The sequence below is a fragment of the Rhinopithecus roxellana genome, chromosome 21 (assembly GCF_007565055.1).
Source record: "Rhinopithecus roxellana isolate Shanxi Qingling chromosome 21, ASM756505v1, whole genome shotgun sequence".
In the NCBI taxonomy this organism is placed as follows: domain Eukaryota; kingdom Metazoa; phylum Chordata; class Mammalia; order Primates; family Cercopithecidae; genus Rhinopithecus; species Rhinopithecus roxellana.
In genome coordinates this window covers 5558060-5586009 of record NC_044569.1, presented here as the reverse complement: position 1 = coordinate 5586009, position 27950 = coordinate 5558060, and the positions used below count along the sequence as shown (strand labels likewise).

At 43.4% G+C, this 27950-nt stretch overlaps 2 protein-coding genes across 4 annotated transcripts in view; one reads left to right on the top strand and one right to left on the bottom strand.

Annotated features, from left to right (window-relative positions):
- Positions 1-244: 244 nt before the first annotated feature.
- Positions 245-22636, bottom strand: PSMG2 (proteasome assembly chaperone 2). Its single transcript, XM_010375609.2, has 7 exons — positions 22467-22636; positions 18970-19141; positions 11234-11292; positions 7580-7698; positions 5596-5769; positions 1647-1767; positions 245-543 (listed from the first exon to the last, which is right to left on the bottom strand). Exons 1-7 carry the CDS (start codon positions 22521-22523, stop codon positions 451-453), a joined length of 795 nt encoding a protein of 264 aa, XP_010373911.1. The 5' UTR covers positions 22524-22636; the 3' UTR covers positions 245-450.
- A 221-nt stretch (positions 22637-22857) lies between these two features.
- The window catches only part of CEP76 (centrosomal protein 76), a 30370-nt gene continuing 25277 nt past the window's right edge, over positions 22858-27950 (top strand). Inside the window, exons 1-4 of one of the 3 annotated variants that reach the window (XM_030925980.1) lie at positions 22858-23143; positions 24521-24676; positions 25873-25943; positions 26573-26797. Coding sequence is in view for 1 of the 3 variants with exons in the window: in XM_010375625.2 (XP_010373927.1) it covers positions 23081-23143; positions 24521-24676; positions 25868-25943; positions 26573-26797 (520 nt within the window). In the remaining 2 variants the exon portion in view is untranslated. Of the gene's footprint in view, positions 23144-24520; positions 24677-25867; positions 25944-26572; positions 26798-27950 lie in introns of all 3 variants that reach the window. The other 2 variants (XM_030925979.1, XM_010375625.2) reach the window with 2 other exon arrangements.

The following is a 27950-nucleotide window of genomic DNA, read 5'->3' as shown; positions in this document are numbered from 1 at the left end:
GTGGTGTAACGCCTGTAATCTCAGCACTTTGGGAGGCCACGGCAGGAGGATTGCCTGAGCCCCGGAGTTTGAGACCAGCCTGGGCAACATGGCAAGACCTCGTCTCATTTTACTTAACATACACAATGAAAATTAATTAGTTAATTAAAAAATTAAACTGGTGTGTCACTAAGTTTGTGGTGATTAGAGCCGAACTAGGAAGCTAATAAGTCTGAAATTAAAAAAAAATACATTTAAGACAAAATTACTTAGGAAATAAAATTTTATTGTACAAAATTCACATTTGTTGCATATGATGAAAAGCATGGCAAAGAGATCCTTAATCTTTTCCTTTGACATTTACGGTGAAGGTAATTTCCTAATACGTTCTCGGATCATATGATTTTTTTGTCTAGAATGTTTAACAGTTGTGTTGGTACTAAGTGTTCTGGGTAGAAAACAGAAAACAGATCAAAAAAGTGCCGGGGGAAGACCACTGCCAAAGAGTAATCGCCAAGAACTTGGTATTTTCCACCGTGAGGTAGATGCTGTGGGGTCATCGCTCTGTAATTGAAGAACAAAATATTTTTATCTTTAAACTTTTACCATCAGATCTCCTTTTAAAGTGAATTATAAAACTCTCCTTTTGTGTTCCTTTTGGTTGACACTTTTGTAGCCCGGTTTTATTGTTAAGGAAAAATAAAGTTTGTCTTCATGTCAACTGTTCCAAATTATAAAGATATGCCAGAAAGGCTGCAGATGAAGTTTATTATGGAAAATCACATTCAAAAAGAATACGGAGGCCTGGCGCGGCGGCTCAAGCCTGTAATCCCAGCACTTTGGGAGGCCAAGACGGGCGGATCACGAGGTCAGGAGATCGAGACCATCCTGGCTAACACGGTGAAACCCCGTCTCTACTAAAAAAAATACAAAAAACTAGCCGGGCGAGGTGGCAGGCGCCTGTAGTCCCAGCTACTCGGGAGGCTGAGGCAGGAGAATGGCGTGAACCCGGGAGGCGGAGCTTGCAGTGAGCTGAGATCCGGCCACTGCACTCCAGCCTGGGGGACAGAGCGAGACTCCGTCTCAAAAAAAAAAAAAGAATACGGTATTAAAAAAAAAAATCAGTGTCATGTGATTTGTATCAAGTTGTTCTTGGCAAAAGCATGAATTAAAAAGCTAGTTACCCACCTTATAAAGCAGCCTTATGAGGTGCTCTGTTATGCCGAAAGGCTGACTCACTTTCCTGGGTGTAATGCTCTCATTTCATAATAGAGAAAACATCAACTGTAATATTTATTCAATAGCTACAGTGTTGCTCATGTAGCAATACTTCTTACTTTCCTAAAAAAATTCCTGAATTCCACAGAAGGCTTGTTTATTATTGCAAGACTTTGTCTGGCATAATTAATCTAACATGAATAGTAAGTACAACGAAGAACTCAGGATTTTCCTTTTTGGAAAGTCAGCTTTAATGAAACAACTGTAAATAATAGGTTGGTTAACTGTCCTCTAATTTTCAAAAGTTCAGCTTAAACTAAATTTTATGTAAAGATATGTCTATATTTAATATAAACCTTCACTCATTTGGTCTACTTAGGTAGTATATAAAATGCAAGTTAATGAATACACACAACCAAAGAAGAGGCTTAGGCTATAAGAAAACTTACAAGTGGTTTGATTATCTGAAGCCACTCATTAAGGTACTCAGCAAGACCTAATGCATCTGGGATGTTGTCCCCTTCGGAAACAAATTTCAGCAAAACTGCCATTTGGATTTCTTTAGAACAGCTACAAGAAATAAAAAGAATCAGTATTTTTTCACAGGTACAAGAGCTGATTCTAGTGTGTCTGTTTTCACAGCTACGATAACCTGCCTGGTTTGGGTAAGGAAAAGACGCCACATTATAAGATAACTTACCATCTCCCTTTGCCCTACATCAAGTTTTCTACTTGTGAGAGCAGGCCTCTGTAACACCCACTGGGGAACATGCATGATCATGCCTCACCCCATGGCTGCATGAAAAAGCAGCCTTTGTGTCCTTGGCTACAGCAGATAAGGTATGTTCTGATCTACTCCCCAAACCTACTTCAGAAGACAGTAATTATCAGAAGCGCCTGTGACTGTCTAAAGCAGTGAGGGAAACTGTGGAAGAGAATGGAATCATTAAAGGAAAGAAAAGTTCCTACTTCTTCCAGAAACGGTGAGTGATTATTATGTGTTAAGCATTATCTGCACATGTTATGACAACCCCTCTAATAATCCTGAGGAAGCTCTAATTAGCTCCATTTTATAAAAGAATCAGTTTGGAATAACGGGAACACGGACAGACACCAGCATTCAGATTCTAGCTCTTCAACCTACCAGTTATATTGGGCAAGTTACCTTAACCAGGCGTGTTCCTCATCTATAAAAGGGGGATAATGGAACCTACTTCACAGGTTGTTGTGAGGGTGAAAGGAGGTAGTGGAGGCAAAATGCTTAGAACAGTGACCACACAGTAAATATGACAGAAGTATTAGCTACTCTTACGAGGTAACAGGGTTAAAGATACTGAATACAGGCCGGGCGCGCTGGCTCATGCCTGTAATTCCAGTATTTTGGGAGGCCAAGGCGGGCAGATCCACCTGAGGTCAGGAGTTCAAGACCAGCCTGGCCAACATGGTGAAACCCCGTCTCTACTAAAAATATAAAAATTAGCCGGGCGTGGTGGCGTGCACCTGTAGCTACTCAGGAGGCTGAGGCAGGAGAACTGCGTGAGACACAAGACTCTGTCTCAAAAAAACAAAAAAACAAAAACAAAACAAAAAAAATTGAATACGTAGTTAACATGCCCAAAGTTCTGTATCTAGTAAGTGGCAGAGACGGGACATGAACTTAGTTCTCTCTAACTCCAAAGCATAGTCTCCTATCACACTATAAACACCTCAAGCTAGTGATGAGATGGAGATATACCAATGCAAAAAGTTTCCTGCTTGCCAATAAACGCAAAAATTATTCCTAACACCCTAAAACCAAGAACTGTGAGAAAAATGCCAAAACTTGAAAGCAAGAGACTGACAAAGAGAGCTACAGAAGTAAAAGCGAGCAGAGTTCTAAGGAAGGGATGGAAGACACTGAGGAGACTCTGATGTGTACGTTCGGAAGTCGCAGGTGATGCCAGGCTAACTTACCACAGTATCTGTCTCTAAAAACTAAAGTAGAAATTGTTAGCCCCACTCACACTAGCCCAGTACTTGGTTCTCAAATACCTGAGGGGCTCTCGATCTTTGTATGGAACCACCATGAGCTCTGATGGCTCAGAAAATTCCAGTTCCTAAATGCCTCTGCTGTGACGGCCTTAGGCAAGGCGCTCGCCTGGAGAAGGCTGGCGCCCAGGCTGTGCCTGCATTTTCACGGCTCTAACTTGGAAAGTGCAGGGGTGTGCTCTTCACTTATCTCGCCTCTTACTCATTTGTAACACACTGTGGGATAATCATTTCAATGTTACCCCCTGGTCTTCTGTTAAAAAGAAAGGCAGAGGATGACTATTTTATTACTTTTTTATTTGGAACTACTTTATTCTGGTTGATACAACTGAGTATTTTCAGTATTGTTTCTTTAGGGTAAAATCTGCATTTCCCGAATGTCTGATGCTGAGTAGGTCTAACTTTTATAGCATTTTCTGTTTATCACTGCTAACTTTGTGGGCAAGCTTACAGCTATCCAGAAGCTGCTCTTTGCCTGGCCTCAGTTTCACGCTATACCCATGGCTTAGAATTCAGAAAAAGACCCAAGGAGACAGACCCCCGGAGTCTAATGGGCACCACCCCTACCCTCTGATTCTCTGCCCTGTATTTCAAGTTGCCTCAGCCTCCCTGTCATCTTAACTCATTTCCTCCACTCAGCAAGACCACTGTGCTCTGCTTGGGTTCCGCTCCCTGTGCTGCAGTCCAGAAAGTATCTCCAAGCAGAAAGCTGGGCAACTGTAGACTTAAAATTTGCCTTCTCTTAGGGATGACAGCTGTGTGCTGCCTGTAGTCCAATGTCTAGAAAACAGTTGTTTCATAAATTCTGTCAGGTTCCATAAATTCTGTCAGGTTCCAGTGTTTTTTACGGCAGGAGGGCGAGTCTGCTATCAGTTACTCTGTCATGGTCAGAAGCAAAAGTTGAGGAGGACTGATTTGTAAAGTATAGAAGAGGTGGGAGTGCAGTGGGAGTGCAGATGGGCAACTTCCTTGTCTAGAAGACAGAACAGGCAAGGCTGCAGACAGGAGGTGAAGGGTGAGTTGACTCTTAGAAAGAAGGTAGGTGTGGCGGTGGCTCAAGCCTGTAATCCCAGCACTTTGGGAGGCCGAGGCGGGTGGATCATGAGATCAGAAGATCGAGACCATCCTGGCTAACACAGTGAAACCCCGTCTCTGCTAAAAATACAAAAAAAAACTAGCCGGGTGTGGTGGCGGCGCCTGTAGTCCCAGCTACTCAGGAGGCTGAGGCCGGAGAATGGCGTGAACCCGGAAGGCGGAGGTTGCAGTGAGCCGAGATCACACTACTGCACTCCAGCCTGGGTGACAGAGCGAGACTCTGTCTCAAAAAAATAAAAAAAAAAAATAAAAAATAGAAAGGAGGTAAGTGTTTGTGAGGGGGGCAAGAGAGGAATAGGGAACAAAAACACAAGGGAAATGAGGAAATACTGAGATGAGTGAAAATGAAAACACAACGTCAAATCATAGGGCATGCAGTGAACGCAGTGCTAAGAGGAAATGTACAGCTGTAAACACATTCAGTAAAAAAGAAAAAAACTTTTAAATCAATAACCTAAGTTTACACCTGGGGAAAGAGAAAAAAGAGCAAACCAAATCCAAAGCTAGCAGAAGAAAATAAAGATTAGATAAGAGAGAAATAATAGAGAATAACAGAATAATAGAGAATAGGAAAACAGTAATCCGCAAAATCAAAACTGGTTCTTCAAAGAAAAACAAAACTGACAACTCTTTAGCTAGCCTGACTAAGGAAAAAAAAAGGAAAGACTCAAATTATTAAAGTAAGAAATGAAAATGGGAACATCAACACCAATTTTACAGAAATAAAGTTGGGAGTTATTATTTACAGGTACAGATTTTTAAATCTAATATGATGGCAAAGTTCTAGAAGTAGACAGTGCTGATGGACACAGACGCTGTGAGTTACTTAACGGCACTTGATTGTACACTTAAATATAGTTAACATGTATGATAAATGTATGTAAATTTTGCAGGATGTGTATTTTACCACAATTTTAAAAAGTGTGCCTGTAGAGCTTGCAAAGAATAAGTATCAGAATCCCTAAAAAGTTACACAAAATAAAGCATTAAATATGGCTTTTTAGAAACCACTTCTTCTATAACCAAGTTTAAATCTTTTCCCTAAATGCAAGAACTCTAAAATAGTACCAGTTTTATAAATACGTTTTCAAAGTTTCAGTAAGTAATCCAATACATTCCTTGACTTAATTTCATTGTTTTTTTCTTTGCTTGTTTGTTTGAGACAGAGTCTTACTCTGTCACCCAGACTAGAGTGCAGTGGCACAATCTCGGCTCACTGCATTACTTTCATTTTTAAGTAAAGTGGGAAACAAATGAACAGGCAAACAAACTCACCTTTCATCATAGAGCGTTTTTGTGATACCTCCTCCTGGAATGCGGATACAAAACTCGGAATCATCTATTTCAGGAATGCACCGACTTTTTTCCATTTCTTGCCAGTTAAGGCTCTTTATTTTATTTTGAACACTTCTTTGCATGGAAGGTGTAAGCAGGTACCGGAAGGGAGTACTAGAAATAATCATATAGTTAACTTTTTAAAAACTCACAAATACAAATTCTAAGGCAAACATCGGTTTTTTAGCTAAAATTCTCTTGGTCTCCATATATTCTGCTGCACAGGCAAAACACAAGTTTCAGCAGACTTAAGTAAAAAATATTGCTGATTTGCTACTTACTTACTTACTTGGGAGACAATATAAAAAGACAGAAACACTTAGGCAAGCCCATTGCAAAAATTTCCCACAGCATTAATTCCTTCTGCCATGAAGCCCGTAATGTCTTTTGTGGAAGTTCTAGAAATTAGCTCATTTTGAAAGGTAACTCTTGGCTTATTGGTATTTTTTCATCCTGATTTTATATGTGTATAAGTGATAAAAGTTATGATCTACACCATCTAAAAAGGTTACAGTGAGCCAAGATTGCGCCACTGCACTCAGTGACAGAGCGAGACTCCATCCCAAAAATAATAAAAAAGAAATGATCTAAAAGCTACATCTTGGGTCTGGGTGTGGTGGCTCACGCCTGTAATTCCAACACTTTGGGAGGCAAATCACCTGAGGTCAGGAGTTCGAGACCAACCTGGCCAATATAGTGAAACCCCGTCTCTACTAAACATACAAAAAATGAGCCAGGTGTGGTGGCACGCGCCTGTAGTCCCAGGTACTCGGGAGGCTGAGGCAGGAGAATCGCTTGAACCCAGGAGGTGGAGCTTGCAGTGAGCCAAGATCGCGCCACTGCCCTCCAGCCTGGACAACTGAGGGAGACTCCGTCTCAAAAAAAAGAAAAGAAAAAAAAAAAAAAAAGGCTACATCTTAGGGATGGGCGCGGTGGCTCATGCCTGTAATCCCAGCATTTTGGGAGACCCAGGCAGGTGAATTCAAGGTTCAGAAGTTCGAGACCAGCCTGGCCAACATGGTGAAGCCTAGCCTCTACTAAAATTATAAAAATTAGTCTGGCGTGGTGGCAGGCACCTGTAATCCCAACTACTCAGGAGGCTGAGGCAGGAGAATCGCTTGAATCCAGGAGGTGGAGGTTGCAGTGAGGTGAGATCGCGCCACTGCACTCCTGCCTGGGTGACAGGACGAGACTCCATCTCAAAAATAAAAAGCTACATCTTGGAGCATAAGAGTATTCTATATGATATGTTACCAACTTTATGTGATAATGATAGCTTCTAGTTCTATTTCTGAGATACTTTGTCTTACATTTAAGAACTCACTCTGACATGCCAGGGAGCTACACTTTAGGCAAGTGGATTTCTGCAAATACAAATGGTTGCATGTGGCCAGGTGCGGGGGGTTCACGCATGCAATCCCAATACTTTGGGAGGCTGAGGCAGGCAGACTGCTTGAGCCCGGGAATTCGAGACCAGCCTGGGCAACATAGCGAGACCCTGTCTCTACAAAAAGTAAATGTTTTTAAAAAAATGATTGCATATATGGAAATAACTGAAAATATTAATATTTCAAAAGTTATCAACCAGTAAATCTTGAGTACCTTTTCTGCTCATTCTCTTAAATTAGCTGAGCTGTGATGTTGCCATGCATGTGACAGTAAACACTAAAAACATGGTTCCCAAACTCTCTCTCTCCACGATGTTTTCCCATGCCCCAACTCTACTAAGCTCACAGGAACTGAAAAGATCTGCCTAACTGTACTCCCTCCCGTCTCCTGACCTTCTCCTACCCCCCTCTTTCTAAACTCCAGTGAGAAGAGGTAAGGATCTACGTGGCTTTTAAAGTTCATTTTAACCTTTTAATAGAGAAATTATCATAGTATAAACCATACCAAAAATAACTTTCCAGAGGCAGGAACATACCTGCGAAGCTGCAGGTCATTGCACTGATATGAATGGCTGCTCGAAAGAACAATGACTCTGGCACAGCCGCTGGTTTTCACCCAGGAAAGCAGTTTTTCACAGAATGGCTTTGATTTATACTTTGCACACCATTGAGAGAATAAAATCTAAACGTTAGTCTTAGAGCATACCAACATTCTATATACTATCTCATCAACTTTATGCAATAACGATATATAATTTATATATACTGAAATTACTTTCAGATCCACTTACTGTGCTTAAACCGAAAGTGAATGATAAACAGCAATGAATTATCTAATGCATCTTTATAATTAAGAAACCAATGGCTGTGCATGGTGGCTCACGCCTGCAGTCCCAGCACTTTGGGAGGCAGGCGGATCACCTGAGGTCAAGAGTTCAAGAACAGCCTGGCCAACATGACAAAACCCCATCTCTATGAAAAATACAAAAATTAGCTGGGCATGGTGGCAGGCACCTGTAATCCCAGCTACTCAGGAGGCTGAGACAGGAGAATCACTCGAACCCGGGAGGTGAAGGCTGCAGTGAGCCGAGATTGTGCCGTTGCACTCCAGCCTGGGCAACCGAGTGAGACTCTCTCTCAAAAAAAAAAAAAAAAAAAAAAATCAATCAATGAGTCATGAAGAATCCAGATTTCAAAAGTATTCTATTGTAATGGACAAAGAAAACTTCCCAGTTCTCTACTTAAGTAATCTATTGTTACCTAATAACCAATACATGGCCATCTGTGAAGGGTTCTTGCCAGAAATTTGTGACCCAAATCTGGTCACATGGAAACAATCAGATGAATGGAGAACGCTCCACATCTGGCCCCGATTCCTCAAAGAGGTCCATATTGTAAAGAAAGAAAGCGGGGCAGGCCAATTTTACTCTGAAGGATAACAACTAAAAAGATGTAACAATCAAATACAGCCTGTGAACCATGAATGGATCCAGAATTGAAGGATATTTTGGGAACAGCTATGGAAATCTGAGTATGTTGGATGATACTCCTGAATAAATTCACTAAAACGCTGGTTTTCTTGGGGGTGGTAATGGTGTCCTTGTTCTTGAAAGATGTGTGCGGAAGTATGTAGGGGTGACACATGATGTTGCTAGCCTACTTCTGGATTGTTTCGAAGAAGGAAACTGTGTGTACACACCTAGCGAGAGATCAAGCAGGTATGGCAAGACGTTCACAGCTGGTAAATCTGGAATGTGGGTTATAAAATTTCAGGGGGAGCCCACTTTATGAAAATTTTTCAAAGACTGCTCATAAAATAACCATTCAATAAAATTTAAAACGCAGGTAAGAAATGCAGGGTAACTTTTAAGATAAGAAGGTAGTCTAGTATAGCGGTTACGAGAGTCAGGCTCTGGGCCAGGCATGGTGGCTCGCTCCTATAATCCCAACACTTTGGGCGGCCGAGGTGGGCAGATCACCTGAAGTCAAGAGTTCGAGACCAGCCTGGCCAACATGGTGAAACCCTATCTTTACTAAAAATGCAAAAATTTGCCAGGTGCAGTGACACATGCTTGTAATCCCAGCTGCTCGGGAGGCTGAGGCAGGAGAATCATTTGAATCATTTGAAGGCAGAGGTTGCAGTGAGCTGAGATCACGCCATTGCATTTGCTGAAGCATGAACTGCTTGAGCTCAGGAGTTCAAGACCAGCCTGGGCAAGATGGTGAAACCCCACCTCTACAAAAAATACAAAAATTAGCCAGGGTGTGGTGGTGCATGCCTGTAATCCCAGCTACTCGGGAGGCTGAGGTTGGAGAATGGCTTGAGCCTGGGAGGCAGAGGTTGCAGTGAGCCAAGATCATGCCGCTGCACTCCAGCCTGGGTGACAAAGCAAGAGAGACCCTGTTTCAAGGGGGAAAAAAAAAAAGGAAGAAAGGATTGTTTAAGAGGGCCTTTCTGATGAGGAAACATTTAAGAAAACACTAAAGGAGGCAAACCATTTGAGTCTCCAAGAAAATGAATTCTGGCAGAGAAATGAGTGGAAAGACTGAGGATGAGGTTAATGTCTTAACAACACAGGGAAGCCAGTGTGGCTGCAGGTCAGGCTCCGCAGAGCAGCAGTCTGGCAGAGCTCCCTGTGAGCGTGACTCTTGTTCTGCTGGCTATTTGCCATAAGGGGCTCCTGAGAACTCGGAACGTGAGTAGTGACTGAGGAACTGAATTTTAAATTTAATTTGATGAATTAAACTGTAAATAGTTACATGTGGCTAGTGGCTACTGTATTAGCACAGATATAGAGCCTCATAGGCCACACAGTAAGGGCTGTGAATTTGAAACCATCCCCAAAGAGTTAAAGAAACCAATGAATAACAGAAATGCTTGAGTTTGGGCTGGGCGTGGCTCACACCTGTAATCCCAGCATTCGAAAGGCCAAGGTGGGCGGATCACCTGAGGCCAGGAGTTGGAGACCAGCCTGGCCAACATGGCAAAACCCTGTCTCTACTAAAACTACAAAAATGAACCAGTATGGTGGCGTGTGCCTGTAATCCCAGAGGCTGAGGCGGGGAGGATCACTTGAACCCAGGATGGCAGAGGCTGCAGTGAGTTGAGATCACATCAGTGCACTTAAGCCTGGGCAACAGAGGAGACTGTCAAAAAAAAAAAAAAAAAAAAAAAAAAAAAAAATTATTGAGTTTGCAGGGTAGCAGATAAGAAACCTACTTGCTAAAATACTGAAACTTCCTTTCCTTATGGGATAAAAGAACCAGCTGAAATTGGTTGGAACCAATATGGACAAGTTGAATCTGCAAAGAACAAGCCTGCTGGTGTCGCAAGCTGACTCTCCATTGCCACATTTCATACTCACTCCCCTGAACTAGCACATGGGCCCTATGAGTTAGCATGAAAAGATAACTGTGCATGCCCAAGGACTTACCAGATCTACCCTTTCCTTCCATCGCTCACCTACAAATCTCAGAATCCACCCTCTGAACCTTTTCTAATAAGAGCACTGCCTTGAAGCCAGCATAGGGAGGCAGATTTGAGCTCAACTCCCGTCTCCTTGGGAGTCAATCTGCAATATAAAGCCTTTCTTTTCTCAAAAACCTGCTGTCACAGTGCATTAGGAAGCAAGCCCCTTCTCCTGGATCACAATTTTGAGTGAGAGGAAAAGCTACTGCAGGGTTTTGAAGAGAGCAGTGATGTGGTGTAGGTTTAGAGGATCGTCAGTGCTGCTGTTTGCGAGAGGTAGATTGGGCAAGAGTAGAGTCGGGCATGAAGATGACAGTGGTTTGGACTCAGTGGTAGCAGTGGAGAAGGAAAGAAGTCGGATTCAGACTATTTTATGACATATATATAATTTGATATATAATTTGATAGTTTATATGTAGATGCCACCAGCTGAAATGTAATACAAATGGAATAAACCTCTAATATTAATATGCTTACATTTTTTCACCAGTTACCCGAACTGAAAATACGTGACATTCAAAATAAAAGTCCTACTTCCTTTCTATATAATCATGAAAAGACAGTAACACATCTGAAATATTTTAAGATTATTTCTCTATAGAATCAGATCTTCTTAAGTGTACATACATTAAAAACAGTAATTTTTGAATCTTAATTCCTAATGTTACTTATTTTCTCATTACACTTTAATAAACAAAAAGGCAAACTACGACATACTAACCTTAATAAAAATGGATCTTAACTGAAGAGCCACCAGCTTTCTTGAAGACAATGAATATACTATAAAAACAAGAAGAAAATGAAATCATATGATAGTGAAGTTATGCAAGTTGAAATCATTATGATAAAAAACAAAAATTGAATTATAATACCTTTTGCCTTTAAATATTTTCAATAATTAAAATACGGAACATATATGTCATCTGGTTAAAATAAGACCTTTTAGAAGCACCTTAACATGAGCCAGTGGGCTTTATTCTATGGAACAGATTCATTTCTGAAACGTTAATTCTAAGAAAGTATCAAAAATTATTTTTTCTGACTTTAACTGTAAAACCAGAGAAGTATTCCCCTGAAAATTTCTGGTATTATGACAACTAAAATCATCCTTAAGAAAACTGAACTTTTTGGCTTTTGATATTCTTCCCTCTTGTCTCCAGAGAACAGCAACACTCATTGGGATTAACAGAAGAAACAGTACAAGGTAGGAGTATGTTAGCCATGTAATAAAATCCTGAAATAGGTACATGTGTGTTCCTTAGAACCTTTTTTTTTTTGTTTTTTGAGACGGAGTCTCGCTCTGTGGCCCAGGCTGGAGTGCAGTGGCCGGATCTCAGCTCACTGCAAGCTCCGCCTCCCGGGTTCCCGCCATTCTCCCGCCTCAGCCTCCCGGGTAGCTGGGACTACAGGCGCCCGCCACCTCGCCCGGCTAGTTTTTTGTATTTTTTAGTAGAGACGGGGTTTCATTGTGTTAGCCAGGACTGTCTCGATCTCCTGACCTCGTGATCCACCCGTTTTGGCCTCCCAAAGTGCTAGGATTCCAGGCTTGAGCCACCGCGCCCGGCCGAACCTTTTAAAGGATCTGAAATAACAGAAAATGTCATGTGGGTCAATGTGTTTGCATTTTTTTCTGGGAAAAGGATCCGTAGCTCTCATGCGATTCTACAAGGGGCCCACTCTAGAGATGCTTAAGGCTTCCCTGCCCAACTTCAATTCTAAGAATGACAAGCAGCCGGGCGCGGTGGCTCACGCCTGTAATCCCAGCACTTTGGGAGGCCAAGGCGGGTGGATCACAAGGTCAGGAGATCGAGATCATCCTGGCTAACACGGTGAAACCCCATCTCTACTAAAAAATAAAAAAATTAGCTGGGCATGGTGGTGGGCGCCTGTAGTCCCAGCTACTCAGGAGGCTGTGGCAGGAGAAGGGCGTGAACCCGGGGGGTGGAGCTTACAGTGAGCAGAGATCGCGCCACTGCAGTCCAGCCTGGGCAACAGAGCGAGACTCTGCCTCAAAAAAAGGAATGAGAAGCTCCTGTCTGAGTCAGGGACAAAATAGTCTCTAAGGACACAGGATTACTATTGCGCTAAGGGGTAAGTGTTGGTTACTATAAACAGATTGCAAATAACGGCAAATCCTTTGGTGGATCAGGTCTCTACTATTACAGGTCTGTGGGGAAAAGAAAGAGAGATCAGCCTGTTACTGTGTCTATATAGAAGGAAATAGACATAAGAGACTCCATTTAGTTCTGTATTTGAGATGCTGTTGATCTGTGACCCTACCCCCAGCCTTGTCCTTGCAAGAGACATGCGCTGTGGTGACTCAAGGCTTAATGGATATTGGGCTGTGCAGGATGTGTCTTTGTTAAACAAGTACCTGAAGGCAGCTTGCTGGTTAAAAATCCTGCCCGTCCCTGGGCAATGGAACATCTCGGTGTAAAATCCATTGTGTGCTTTGTTTACTGAGCAAGGAGAAAACCGCCTTTAGGAATAAGGTGGGACTTGCTGGAGCAATGCTGCTAAAAGGTTTACGGAGATGTTTGCATATGCATCTCAAGGCACAGCATTTTCCTTGAACTTATTCATGTCACAGAGATCTTTATCCATGTCTTACTGCTAATTTTCTACCTACAATGATCCTATTATCCTGCTACTTCCTTTTCTTTAAGATGGTAAAGATAATTATCAATAAATACTAAGGGAACTCCGAGACCGGTGGCAGTGTGGGTCCTCTGTAAGCTGAGCGCCGGTCCCCTGGGTCCCACTTTTCTTTCTCTATACTTTGTCTCTGTGTCTTCTTTCTTTTCTCAAGTCTCTCGTTCCAACTAACGAGAAACACCCACAAGTGTGGAGGGGCAGGCCACCCCTTCACAGGTCTTTCGGAGATTGTCTCCTATGGCTGGCACGACGTGGTGTGACTGGGAGGTATGCTGAACTCAGCAAATCTACCAAGCACCAGGTATATTCAGTCCAAAGGAAGTTTAGGAATTAGAGAAAGGGGTATAAATTTAGGGAAAAGAGACTAAGGCACAGATTACTCAGCCTCTAACCTATCTGTGACGAACACATGCAACAGACCTAGGTTTCAACAGACCTAGGTTTGAAAAGAATGTATCTGTAGGGGGTGGGCAGGCTAAGCTTTTAAAAATGTAAGCTACCACTTCTTCGGTAATAGCAATACTCTCCTCATCAATGTATCATACAATTCTTTTTTTTTTGGAGAGAGAGTCTTGCTCTGTCACCCAGGCAGGAGTGCAGTGGTGTAATCTTGGCTCACTGCAACTTCTGCCTCCCAGGTTCAAGTGATTCTCGTGCCTCAGCCTCCCAAATAGCTGGTATTACAGGAACACACCACCACGCCCGGCTAATTTTGTTTGTTTTTTAAGACAAGTGTCTCACTCTGCCACCCAGACTGGAGTGCAATGGTGTGATTTCGGCTCACTGCAGCCTCCACTTCCCGGGTTCAAGCGATTCTCCTGTCTCAGCCTCCCGAGTAGCTGGGATTTCAGGCGCACACTGCCACGATGGGCTAATTTTTTGTATTTTAGTAGAGACGGAGTTTCACCGTGTTACCCAGGCTGGTCTCGAACTCCTGAGCTCAGGCAATCTACCCGTCTTGGCCTCCCAAAGTGCTAGGATTACAAGCGTGGGACCATGCCCGGCCTATGTAATTCTTTTTGTTGTTAGGTTCCTGTTTCCTAGTACTTTTTTCTTCTGATGTGATACACTATGAAAGCAACAACCCCTTTTATGTATTCTGCCCCAAAACATTAACCTTTTATGTAATCAAGCCTTTAGCGCTAACTCCAGTTACAGAAAATACAGGGGCTAGAACAAGCCAAATGACAGCACGACGTAATCAGACAAATCAGAAGGTGGGACATTGTATAAAACAATACACCCAGTCTTTTCTTCAATAAATCAGTTTGTGATGGAAAAAAAAGGGACTGCTCTAGCGTAGAAGAGATTTCAAGGGCACAGCACAACCATCGGATATGTGAGGGGTCTTCACAAAGTTCATAGAAAATGTGTACTTATGAAAACATTTTGCACCAAAATAAACTTGTGCTGACTTGCTGTAACACACCAGAGAAGGATCTGGTCTGAGGCAGTAACAAGAATAAGACATGAAGTGCCCCTAGCAGAGCAACACGAATTCTGCTTCAACTGAAGCAAGAACAACATCCAATTTATGGTGAAGCTTGGGTAGATAAATGGTGAAATCACTGATGCTTTAGAAAAGTTTATGAGGGGCCGGGCGCGGTGGCTCACGCCTGTAATCCCAGCACTTTGGGAAGCCGAGGTGGGTGGATCATGAGGTCAGGTGATGGAGACCATCCTGGCTAACACGGTGAAACCCCGTCTCTACTAAAAAAATACAAAAAATTAGCTGGGTGTGGTGGTACATGCATCTGTAATCCTAGCTACTCGGGAGGCTGAGGCGGGAGAATTGCTTGAACCTGGGAGGCAGAGGGTGCAGTGGGCCGAGATCGTGCCATTGCACTCCAGCCTGGGTAACAGAGTGAGACTCTGTCTCAAAAAATAAATAAATAAATAAATAAATAAATAAAATAAAATAAAAAAGTTTATGGGGGCCAGGCGCAGTTGCTTCTCACACCTGTAATCCCAGCACTTTGGGAGGCCAAGGCCGGCGGATCACCTGAGATCAGGAGTTTGAGACCAGCCTGGCCAACATGGTGAAACCCCGTCTCTACTAAAAATACAAAAATTAGCTGGGCATGGCGGCAGTCGCCTGTAATCCCAACTACTGGGGAGGCTGAGGCAGGAGAATCCCTTGAACCCAGGAGGCGGAGGCTGCAGGGAGCTGAGACTGCACCAGTGCACTCCAGCCTGAGCGTCCAGAGTGAGACTCCACCTCGGGGGGGGGGGGGGGGGGAAGAAACCCCATCTCTACTAAAAATACAAAAATTAGCCAGGCATACTGGTAGGCTCCTGTAATCCCCGCTACTCAGGAGGCTGAAACAAGAGAATTGCTTCAACCTGGGAGGCAGAGTAGAAGTGAGCTGAGGTCATGCCACTGCACTCCAGCCTGGGTGACAAGAGCAAAACTGTCTCAAAAAAAAAAAAAAAAAAAAAAAAAAAGATTTATGGGGACAATGCCCCAAAGAAATCAGCAGTTTACAAATGGGTAACTCATCTTAAGAAGGGATGAGATAATGTTAAAGATGAAGCCCACAGCAGCAGACCATCTACCTCAATTTGAGGAAAAATTCATCCTATGTGCCCGAATTGAAGAGGACTGACGATTAACAGCAGAAACAACCTTCAACACCGCAGACCTCTCAATTGGTTCAGCTCACACAATTCTGACTCAACAATTAAAGTTGAGCAAACTTTCCACTCGATGAGCACCAAAACCATTGTGTCCCGTCAGCTACAGACAAGAGCACAGCTTTCTTTTTTTTTTTTTTTTTTTTTTGAGATGGAGTCTTGCTTTGTCGCCCAGGCTGGAGTGCAGTGGCCGGATCTCAGCTCACTGCAAGCTCCACCTCCCGGGTTTACGCCATTCTCCTGCCTCAGCCTCCCGAGTAAGTAGCTGGGACTACAGGCGCCCGCCACCTCGCCCGGCTAGTTTTTTGTGTTTTTTAGTAGAGACGGGGTTTCACCGTATTAGCCAGGATGGTCTCGATCTCCTGACCTCGTGGATCCACCCGTCTCGGCCTCCCAAAGTGCTGGGATTACAGGCTTCAGCCACCGCGCCCGGCCAAGAGCACAGCTTTCAATGGCAATTTTAAACAAGAGATATCAAGATCCTGAAATATTTAAGGAGCTGTAGCTGATGAGACGTGGCTTTACCAGTATAATCCTGATGAAAAAGCAATGGCTACCAAGGCAGAAGCGGTTCAGCTTCTGAACCAAAGTGGACCAGTCAAGAGTAAAAGTCATAGCAACAGTTTTTTGGGACGCTCCAGGCATTCTGCTTGTTGACTTTCTGGGGGGCCAAGGAATGATAACATCTGCTTACCATGAGGGCATTTTGAGAAAGTCAACCAAAGCTTTCTCAGAAAAGCAACTGGAAAAGATTCACCAGAGAGTCCTTGTCCATCAGAAAAATGCTGCTGCTCATTCCTCCCATCAAACAAGGGCACTTTTGTCAAACTTTCAATGGGAAATCATTAGGCCTCCACCTTGTCCTGATTTGGCTGCTTCTGACTTCTTTTGTTTCCTAATCTTAAACAATCTGCAAAGAGCACCCATTTTTCTTCAATTAATAATGTAAAAAAGACTGCACTGACATGGTTTAATTCCCAGGCCACTCAGTTCTTTAGGGATGGACTATATGGCTGCTGTCATGGCTTACAAAAGTGTCTTGAACTTGACGAAGCTGATGTTCAGAAATAAAGTTTATATTTTTTGTTTTTATCTTTTTGTTCATTTTCTCACAAACTTTTTGAAGTCTCCTCATACTATAGGTGCTGGTTTGGACAAATAAACTTTGGGCAACATTTTGGGGTAAACTGGGCCAATTTTAATATGGGTAAGATATAGGGAGATATTAATAAATAATTTTGTTACAGTTCCTCATATATAAAACTACCTTACAAAATAGTTGTAAGGCCATACACAGTGGCTCATGCCTGTAATCCCAGCACTTTGGGAGGCCGAGGCGGGCAGATCACCTGAGATCGGGAGTTTGAGACCAGCCTGACCAACATGGAGAAACTCCATCTCTACTAAAAACACACAACTAGCTGGGTGTGGTGGCACATGCCTGTAATCCCAGCTACTTGGGAGGCTGATGCAGGAGAACTGCTTGAACCTGGAAGGCGGGGGTTGCGGTTAGCTGAGATTGCGCCAGTGCACTCCAGCCTGGGCAATAAGAGCGAAACTCCGTTTCAAAAAAAAAAAAAAAAATGTACATGGCATTCAGTTCACTAGTAATACTTAATAAAAGATAGCTGTTACCACTAGCGGAAAGTATACAAATTCTAGGGGCTTTCGTTTTTTAAGACAGGGTCTCACTCTGTCACCCAGGCTGGAGTGTAGTGGCATCATCATGGCTCACTGTAGCCACAACCTCCCAGGCTCAAACAGTCTTCCCAAGTCAGCCTCCTAAGAGGTTGGGACTACTGGTTGGCTAAATTTTTACTTTTTCTTTTTGTAAAGATGGGGTCTCATTTTGTTGCCCAGGCTGGTCTCAAACTCCTGGGCTCAAGTGTTCCCGGTCATGAATTCTGGTTTTAACCATTTACAGTCCTTTATCCTCTGAGACAGTAACTAAAATTTAGTCTTGTGTTGACAAAGCCATCTGTCCTGTAGGAAGTTCAATAATAAGGTCATTTCTCAAATGTACATTTCATTATTGTAAGCTAAGAATGATGATATGGTTAAGACGCAAAAACCAAAATGCGTCTTCATTTGTCTTTCAGTTCACCAAAGGCCTTTCGTGCTCTTCTATCCCTCTGGATCTGACCCTACAATGGTAAACAGAGGGCTGAAAGGTCACCAGAATGGTTAGCCATCAAAGGCAGTACCTGGCGCCCCCGTGCCCCACGATCTACAGGAGCTCTTCTCTCACTCACCAGGTGCTGTGCTGCATTATAACCAGTGTTCCCTGATAATCAAGCCTGATAGTCCAATGAGGAATTACAGATTTACAGTATGGGAAAAGCCTACACCTACTAGTGACATCAGGCAAGTCAATGTCTTTGAGCCTTATCTACACCATATTACTATGGATCCTAGAGTGGAAGAGGATGACTAGGAGGATGAGGCTTAGTTGACATACCATATATTAAACCTACAGGACTGAGTCCAAAGCAATCTTCTTTTTGCCTTTCCATATTATTAGTGATGGTTACACATACCAGTAAGAACAGGAAATAAAACTGAGGATAGAAGGAAAAAAATCCATGTTGAAAAAAAAGGAAATTTTAAATTCTATAAAATATACAAGTATGGGCCGGGCACAGTGGCTCATGCCTGTAATCCCAGCACTTTGGGAGGCCAAGGTGGGTGGATCACGATGTCAAGATATTAAGACCATCCTGGCTAACATGGTGAAACCCCATCTCTACTAAAAAATTATAAAAATTTAGCCAGGCCACGGTGGCAGGCGCTTGTAGTCCCAGCTACTCATGAGGCTGAGGCAGGAGAATGGCGTGAACCTGGCGGGCGGAGCTTGCAGTGAGCCAAACTCACACCACTGCACTCCAGCCTGGGTGACAGCAAGACTTCGTCTTAAACAAAAACAAAACAAAACAAAAAAAAGACACAAGTATGATCTTACTCTCAACCTTCGTAAGAGTTGCCATTTACAAGAGTCTAACAACTAAAACCAGGATGTAAAAGAATAGGACAATGTGACTGGATTGTGAATTCTACACAAAGTTGGCACTAAGTAAACATTTGCTACAAAACAATTATCAATAAAGTCTATTTCTAATTTAAAACAACTCTACCTTGTAGCGGAACAATACAAGGTAAAGTCTTACATACCTTCAGCATTTATACTAAGTTCTGTTGAATTTCCTTCCGCGGTTGCATATGGATTGTTTCCAACCATTGGCACAAGACAATCAGTATAGAAGTAACCAATCTTAGACATGTTCAGTGTAGAAATAATTAGATCCATTGCAAGCTGGCCAACATTTCCAACAGATACTGCTGGCTGAAATTATAAAAGATATGTTCAGAAGTCACCAAAATTAGCAGCACTTTATTTTATTTTTTGAGACAGAGTCTGCCTCTGTCTCCTAGGCTGGAGTGCAGTGGCGCCATCTCGGCTCACTGCAGCCTCCTCCTCCCGGCTTGAAGCAATTCTCCTGCCTCAGCCTCCTGAGTAGCTGGGATTATAGGCGCGCACCACCACACCCAGCTAATTTGTGTATTTTTAGTAGAGACGGGGTTTCACCATGTTGGCCAGGCTGGTCCGAAACTCCTGACCTCAGGTGATCCGCCCTCCTCAGCCTCCCAAAGTGCTGGGATTACAGGCGTGAGCCAACACACCTGGTCGCAGCACTTCAAAAAGTTTAGACAGAAAACAATAATCATAGTATTAGTACTGAAAGCGTCATAGCATCATGGCTAGATATTGATTTTCATTAACTACAACTGCTGAGGCCTCCTCCACCTTTGAGACTATTGATTTAACAAATACTTATTGAACGCCTAATATATGTCAATTGCTGCTCTAGGCACTGGGAATGTAGCAAAATAAACCAACAAAAGTTCATGCTCTCATGGAACTTCCATTCGAGCCAGAGTGGTTTACCTGTAATAAAACAAACAGTAAAATATACAGTGGTAAGTGCTACAGAGAAAAATAAAGTGTGAGGATGTGTGTACATGGCTGATTTCAATTTTAAGTAGCGAGATCGAGGAAAGACTCAGCCGAGTTGACAAAGGACTAGAGACCTGAAAAAGGTAAAGGAGACAGCCCTACAGAGAAATGGGAAAGACCATTCCATGCGGGGGGAAAGCAAGTGTAAAGACTACGAGGTACGAACAGAAGCTCTTTTGCGTCTTCTTACCATTTGCTTTATCAGTGCCTCTTCACGCATTCCCAAAGGCTGAAGTGACCGTTTCACACTAAACACACACACAAACTCTCTTTTTCTCATGATGTAAAATAATAAAGCTGCCAAATCTCTACCTACATCCCACAACATGTAGGAGCTCCTCAAACTAATGGATGTCTCCACATGGTTAGGTCACAGGAAACTCACATTCTGCAAGTTCAAAACTATAAACTTTTGCCCAAATTTGTCCCCGTATTTTGTATTTTAGAAAAGTGCGCTGGGCATGGTGGCTCATGCCTGCAATCCCAGCACTTTGGGAGGCTGAGGCGGGCGGATCACCTGAGGTCAGGAGTTCAAGACCAGTCTGGCCTACATGGTAAAACCCTGTCTCTACTACAAATACAAAATTAGCCAGGTGTGGTGGTGCATGCCTGTAATCCCAGCCACTCAGGAGGCTGAGGCAGGAGAATCACTTGAACCCGAGGCGGAGGTTGCAGTGAGCCGAGATCGCACCATGGCACTCCAGCCTAGGCAAAAAAGAGCTAAACTCCGTCTCAAAAAAAAAAAAAAAGTTCAACATTATTCACTCTACCTAAACTTCTTCCCATTCCCTTACCAACTACATCTAATACATGCCTAATTTTTATTGAGGTTATCCCCAAAGGATCCTTTTAACGTAGCTCCTCCTTCGCATTCTTCCAACAATTCCTTCTGTTCTCTGTCCTTCCGGGTGTTCCCTCAGCATGTTCTCCACTTCTCACTGTGGTCACCGACCAATTGCCTAGTCACCTCCTGTAATTCCCTTCTCAACAATTTTGACACTTGGGTTAAACTCTGTACCATCCTTCTCTTCCTCACTATTGTATTATGTCCGTCAGCAAGTAAACATGCTCTAATACCTTTCATTCTAGAAAATCTTGACCCCACATAGACCTCTAGCTCAGCCTCATTTCTTGTGTCTCTACATAGCAAAAATTCTCCAAGTCGCCCACAAAAACATAAGCAGAAACTTTCTCTTATTAAAAAAATTTTTTTTCTGAGACAGGGTCTCACTCTTGTCACCCAGGCTGGAGTGCAGCGGCATGATTTCAGCTCACTGCAGCCTCTGTCTCCTGGGGTCAAGTGATCCTCCCACCTCAGCTTCCTGAGTAGCTGAGATACAAGTGCAGGCCACCACACCTGGCTAATTTTTATTATTATTTTTTTTTTGTAGAGATGAAGTATCACTATGTTGCTCAGGCTGGTCTTGAACTCCTGAGCTCAAGAGATTCTCCTGTACTTGGCCTTCCAAAGTGCTGGGATTACAGGCATGAGCCATCATGCCTGTCTGAATTAATGACTGGATATATATATATATTATACAACCCAAATCTTTACTTGTTTTCTGCCATTCATTCAGCCCACTCCAATATGGCTTTTTTCTTCACCTACTTCACTGGTAACTGTCCAGATGACCACCATTAACATGTCGCTAAATCCAAACATACGCTTTCTTCACCTTACATACCTCTGGGCTACTTCTGACATGGCCACTCCCTCCTTTTTGAAACACTCTTCTCTGGGGCTGTGTTTTATATGTAGTGAATAAGAATGAGTTCCAGCTCTCTCCAGCCTTACACCACTCCAAATAGTGCATTTTCCAGTGGTGCCTTCTGGGTTCACAGGGCCTACAGCTTATTCTCTCAACGTGTCATTCCAAATTCTTGGCAGTCTTCAAGTCCCCCATGCTTACGTGACTCTGTTACAGACATCTATCTTTCCGAAACGCCTACTTTCCAAATCTACTCCCAGCCCACAGCCCCTCCATCTTTTACTTACTACCTTCTCTATGAAGCCTTTCTTAACAAAGCCCTCTGTCCCTTCCCTCCCAATTATCCTCAGGGCCTTTCCATATCCTTTCAAACTTCTATCCTAGCATTTATTGCTCTTATTAAGTACACATGTTGTCAACTACACTGTAAATTCCTTGAAGGCACGCACCTAGTCTTATTCTAATACCCGCACATTATAGACTTTATTAAAACAATGAACGAATATGAAGAGCGATAAAACTGCTAACTACCGGCAAGAGTCAATCAACGTTTATTGCCCTATCAGTAGTTCTCCGGTTAACAACGATAGTATGCTAGCTTAAGACTGATTCTAAAACCAGTCGCAGAAAGACTTTCTAGGGTAAAACTGAAAGATGCCCCGCACAACATAAGTACAGTGTATCCAGAATGTACGAACACATCATGTTTTACAGGAAACAGAGACTACAAATTGTAGACTTGACTACGTTTGGTTTTAGAGCCGACAAAGGTTCTATTTGGACGTCTGCCTCCGGCTAAACCTCCCTGTTTTTTCCGGCCGAGAACCTGAAATAGAAACTAGGGTCCCTCTTTCTCCCAAGGCACCGCCGAACACCCCGGGTCGAAGTGGCGACACCGCAGGGGCCTCGCGAGGCAGCTGCCGCGAGCGCAAGCGGAGACTCACCATGAGGAGGGTGAAGCCGGCAAGGTCGGGGGCCGACTCCCCGCAGGGAACGAACATGGTCGCAGTGGGGCGGCCAGCAGGGACTAAGCGTGACACTGAAAGAACTAGGGCAGCAGGAAGGCGGAAGCCCGAGTCCCCGGGGCCTCGCGGGGCGCAGGCGGGTCCTTCGAGTCCCTGGGCGCCGAGCCCTGAGGGCCTGTCCAGCTAACTGCCGGTTCCGAGGGCAGAAAGAGGCCGCCGGGGGGCCGCGAAGAGGGGCGAGCGGCACTTCCGCAGACCCTAGCAAGCAAGGCGATGGGGTGCGCTGAGGTCTCGGGGTGCGGGGCCAGCGGGGAGGTGGAGCGCCGGGCGCAAACGATCAGGCAGCGTGCGGGCCAGCCCCGAGTGCAGCTTGTCCGCCACTGTTTGAAAACAGTTGGCGCCGCCGCTGCCGGGGCCTCAGTTCCAGGTCAGCCCCCGGCCTGACGCGGCGTTGCGTCCCCAGGGAGCTGCGCTAGGCGAACGGCTGCGGCGCTTTGTGCTCCAGTCGCTCCTAACGCTCCCTGGCCGGCCGGGGCCGCGCAGTTAGGGCGTCTGAGGCGGGGAGAAGCGGCGGGGAGACGCCGGCTGCCAGCATGTCGCTGCCTCCGGAGAAAGCCTCCGAGCTGAAGCAGCTCATCCACCAGCAGCTGAGTAAGGTGAGAGTCGCGGGCGCTGGGAGAGACCGCCGGGCCGAGCCAGGACCTTTCCCTCCTGCCCGGCGGCCCCGGGCCGACAGCGGCACCTGCTTGCCGAGACTCTAGCGAGGACTGCGGGGTGCGCAGCGCGGGGTGGGCAGAGCTTTGAGTTTGATGCAGGAGAGCGTCGTAGCCACCGAGAGAGAAAACGAGCCGAGCAGGTGCTAGCAAGAGTCTGGGGCGATAGAACGAGCGGTTTTGGCGTTTTAGGACGGCCGTGAGAATGAAGCGCTTAGCGAGCAGCTTCGGGAAGTCCAATCGAGTGTAAGTTGTATTTGGAGGTTTATATTCTGCTATAAGATATCAGGGTTTCTTTCTTTTTTTGAGACGGAGTCTCTCTGTCGCCCAGGCTGGAGTGCAGTGGCGCGACCTCAGCTCACTGCAACCTCCGCCTCCCGGGTTTAAGCGATTCTCCTGCCTCAGCCTTCTGAGTAGCTGGGATTACAGGCGCGCCGCCACCACCCCTGGCTAATGTTTGTATTTTTAGTAGAGACGGGGTTTCACCATGTTGGTCTGGCTGGTTTCGAACTCCTGACCTCGTGATCCGCCCGCCTCCGTCTCCCAAAGTGTTGGGATTACAGGCGTGAGCCTCCGCGCCCGGCAGATATCAGGGTTTCTTCACCCCTGAAACATGTGGGTATTAGCGAAGTTGAACCTGGAGCTTCAATCAGCAATTCTCAAAGAAGTCATGGAAGAGAAGTTACTAAAGGATTTGTAATGACGGTATTTGCTAATATTTCGAAGCTCCGGAAGAACCTCCAGTCTCTGCAGCACTCGCTCGACTGAGTACAAGGTGATAAAAGCGATCGCTTATGGTGCCCTTGTGTGCCAGGCTTTGTGCGAGGTGTCTAGCGTCTTTTATCTAATCCTCACAACACTATTGTGAGAGGGCACTACACTAGGGTTTTCCATTCTTGTCGGTGACGAAACAGATTTATAAAGGGTAAATAAGTTGGCTTGAGGTTACACATCTAATAAGTTGAAAGCTGGTAAGAGTCCCTTATCAGTAGGCAGATCGAAGTATGAGAGTAGTAAGATCATGCTTTGATCTGCCTACTCCCCAGTCTGTTCTTTTGATTGTACTATACTCCCTCTCAGAAGATTCCTTTTGGTTGAGTGTTATTTGTGGAGAAATGGTAACAAAGGTGCCAGATAACCACTGGAGAGCATTTCTAGAATTTGTACTCAAAAGATTCATTCTTTAAAAGCTTACCTTTGTTCCCATTCAATTGTGGTAACAATTGTGCATTTAATATTAGCTGGAGAAACCTAAAACTTCAGAAGCAGTATTTGACTGCTTTGTGATGTTATAAATTGTAATATGAGTTTTCTACATAGATGGATGTCCATGGCAGAATAAGAGAAATCCTTGCTGAGACTATACGGGAAGAACTGGCACCTGATCAACAACATTTATCAACAGAAGATTTGATCAAAGCCCTTAGACGTCGAGGAATCATTGATGATGTGATGAAAGAACTTCATTTTGTTACTGTGAGTAATCTTTTAGGGAAATAAATGAGAGTATAAGTATATACTAATGCGTAACACTGTTTATAAGGTTCCGACGGGGGGCCTTGCCTTTTAGTGAAACCACTTTAAGGTCATTCTGTTTACTAGTGTCCTTGTTTCAGGTATAGGCTAGCTCTGCCCTTGAATACACCAAATAGTTCTGTGTATCAATGAAATTTGTGTTATATATCATATTCCGGTCTCTACAGTGACAGAATTTTCTTGTTTTCTAGGTCTGTTAATTTTGAATATACATACTTTAGTCAAATTAGTTACCCATAACGAAGTTCTTTTTCACTATGATCTGTAATTTTTTTAGATTAAGCATATTTTTAAAATAAGCACTCTTTTGGGATGGTATTCTCTATGATTAACAAATTACAAATTTCTTTAAGAAAATAATTGTCCATAAGAGTCCTACAGATCTTTTCATACAAATAGGTCAATAATGGGATGATAGTCTCTCAGTGCAGAATTAGTAAGTAGGCCTTCGTTTGAAAATGAGGCAATAATGAAAACTGTGACCTCAATACCTGGGTAATATAATGTGAAAATTGGATGGACTTCATAATACAACAGGGAATAAGTATTTTAATACAGCACCTTTTTTTTTGGTTTTTGAAGTTTATGAACCCATTTGTTATAAAAATTGACCTAATAGCTTCTACTATGTGATGACACTTTATTAAAATCAGCTCATGGTGGAATTATAAGCATGTTATATAAGCATGCAGAAAGTTTACCCTTGTTGAAGGCATTAAGGATTTGTTTTTAGCTTTATGTGGATAGTATCACTTGAAGACAGTTTAATTCCTTAGCATTTGATTTTAGGAGTGACCAGTTACGTCATCTTTTATGCAGGCTTTTGTTTTCATTATTTTAGTTAGGCTAGGAAAATGAGGGGTTCTTTGTATTTTTTTTTTTTTTTTTAGTAGAGATGGGGTTTCGCCGTGTTAGCCAGGATGGTCTCGATCTCCTGACCTCGTGATCCGCCCGTCTCGGCCTCCCAAAGTGCTGGGATTACAGGCTTGAGCCACCGTGCCCGGCCATGAGGGGTTCTTTGAAAGGGCCTTATCCTGTTGTTAGGTTCAGTGCTTAGTCATGTTTATTAACATTTCCTTAACCTATAATTGTTTTCTAATTTGTTTTGCTTTTTTTTCCCTGCCTTTCTAGGACAGTGTTGAGCAAGAACTCCCTTCCTCTCCAAAACAACCTATTTGTTTTGATAGACAATCAACATTAAAAAAAAGTATGTATATTTTAACATTAATTTAGTTGTGGTTTATAGTAAATACTGATGTGCTGTAGTCTTTGGTATTTGATAGAAGACATTTCCATTTTTTCCCCCAAAATAAAATACTTAAAATTTTATAGTTAGCTAAAACATAGATTCTGTTTTGCATGAAGTATATCAGAAGAGTTAATGTATAGCACAGTAGAAGCAAAAACAGGATCACCAGTTTCTTGTGTTTTAATAATATGTTTTATAAAAACTGTATAGCCTTGCTTTTGAATGGTAATATAATTATCTGACAAATACACTTGCTGAATTGATAATTATATGAGTTGGTTTATGAAGGTGGAGGAATGTTGGATAAGCAGCTAAGAAGCAAAAGTATACTACATGTTGGCTCTGATGCCTTTCCACTGGGAGAAAGTAGCCTGGATATAAACTCAGAAAAGAATAGCATATTATATGGGTATCTTCTCCCCAGGGTACAAATGATTCTGGTATATACAGTAATAAACTTATTACTCTTGCTTTTTTTTAGTCTTTGGTTTTGGGTTTTTATCTGTCAAGTTTTTATTTCCTAATGATTGATCACATTCTTTTAAGGTATTTGGCAGTTTCCTCATATATATTGCTACACTTTACAGCTAATATTGATCCAACACGGAGGTATCTTTACCTTCAGGTTTTGGGTGGAAAAGCTTTCTTGGAACATCTGCAAGAACCTGAGCCTTTACCTGGACAAGTTTGTTCAACGTTTACTTTATGTTTACATTATCGAAACCAACGTTTTCGTTCAAAACCTGTTCCATGTGCCTGTGAACCAGATTTTCATGACGGCTTTTTACTTGAAGTACACAGAGAAAGCTTGGGTAAGAAACAGTAATAAATCCTCATTTAATTGAGTAAATCTTTGTTATGTTTTATTGTGAAACAGTAACAATGACTTTTTCTGTAAGAAGAGATTTGTAATGGAGGAATCTCTAGCCTTTCATTTCCCACTGCTCTTTTCTTTTTTTTTTTTTTGAGACGGAGTCTCGCTATCACCCAGGCTGGAGTGCAGTGGCCGGATCTCAGCTCACTGCAAGCTCCGCCTCCCAGGTTCACGCCATTCTCCTGCCTCAGCCTCCCGAGTAGCTGGGACTACGGGCGCCCACCACGTTGCCTGGCTATTTTGTATTTTTTAGTAGAGACGGGGTTTCACCGTGTTAGCCAGGATGGTCTCGAACTCCTGACCTCGTGATCCACCCGTCTCGGCCTCCCAAAGTGCTGGGATGACAGGCTTGAGCCACCGCGCCCGGCCTCCCACTGCTTTTTTCAATTTAAACTACTATCAACCTTCTTGCAATATTCTGTTTGCGATTCATTTTCCCTGGAGATTATTTTTTGACTGTTTTCATTGATTCTTTAGTAATACACACTTAAATACCTATTATGTGCATAGTGTTATGCTAGGCAGGTGCTGGGATGATATAGTGAAAAACGAGACATGGTCCTTCTCATTTATAAAACATAACCAGATTAATGATGTTATGTAACTTTTAAAAGTCAAAGTTTAGGCTGGGCACGGTGCCTCACAGCTGAAATCCCAACACTTTGGGAGGCCTAGGTGAGAGAATCATTTGAAGCCAGGAGTTCAAGACCAGTCTGGGCAAAGTGAGACACTGTCTACAAAAAATAAAAAATAGGCTGGGTGCCGTGACTCACGCCTGTAATCCCAGCGCTTTGGGAGGCCAAGGCAGGTGGATCACCTGAGGTCAGGAGATCGAGACCAGTCTAGCCAACTTGGTGAAACGCCATCTCTACTAGAAATACAAAAATTTCTAGCCAGGCAGTGGTGGCGGGCGACTGTAATGAGCCGAGATGGCGCCATTGCACTCCAGCCTGGGCAACAGAGTGAGACTCTGTTTAAATAAATAAATACATAAATAAATAAAGAGTCAAATTTAGATGTGAACATATAACTGTCATTTTGGTTTTTTTCTCTTTTTTCTTATTTCTCCAATAAAGCATATAATTCTCATA

Excerpts from the sequence above, each read along its gene's own strand:
- PSMG2 (XM_010375609.2), bottom strand. The coding sequence starts at position 22,523 with ATGTTCGTTCCCTGCGGGGAGTCGGCCCCCGACCTTGCCGGCTTCACC. Across the intron at positions 7,699-11,233 it reads TAAGATCCATTTTTATTAAG|TATAAATCAAAGCCATTCTG; the intron begins GTTAGTATGTCG and ends TGGTGTGCAAAG. Across the intron at positions 544-1,646 it reads TTCAGATAATCAAACCACTT|AGCGATGACCCCACAGCATC; the intron begins GTAAGTTTTCTT and ends CTTCAATTACAG.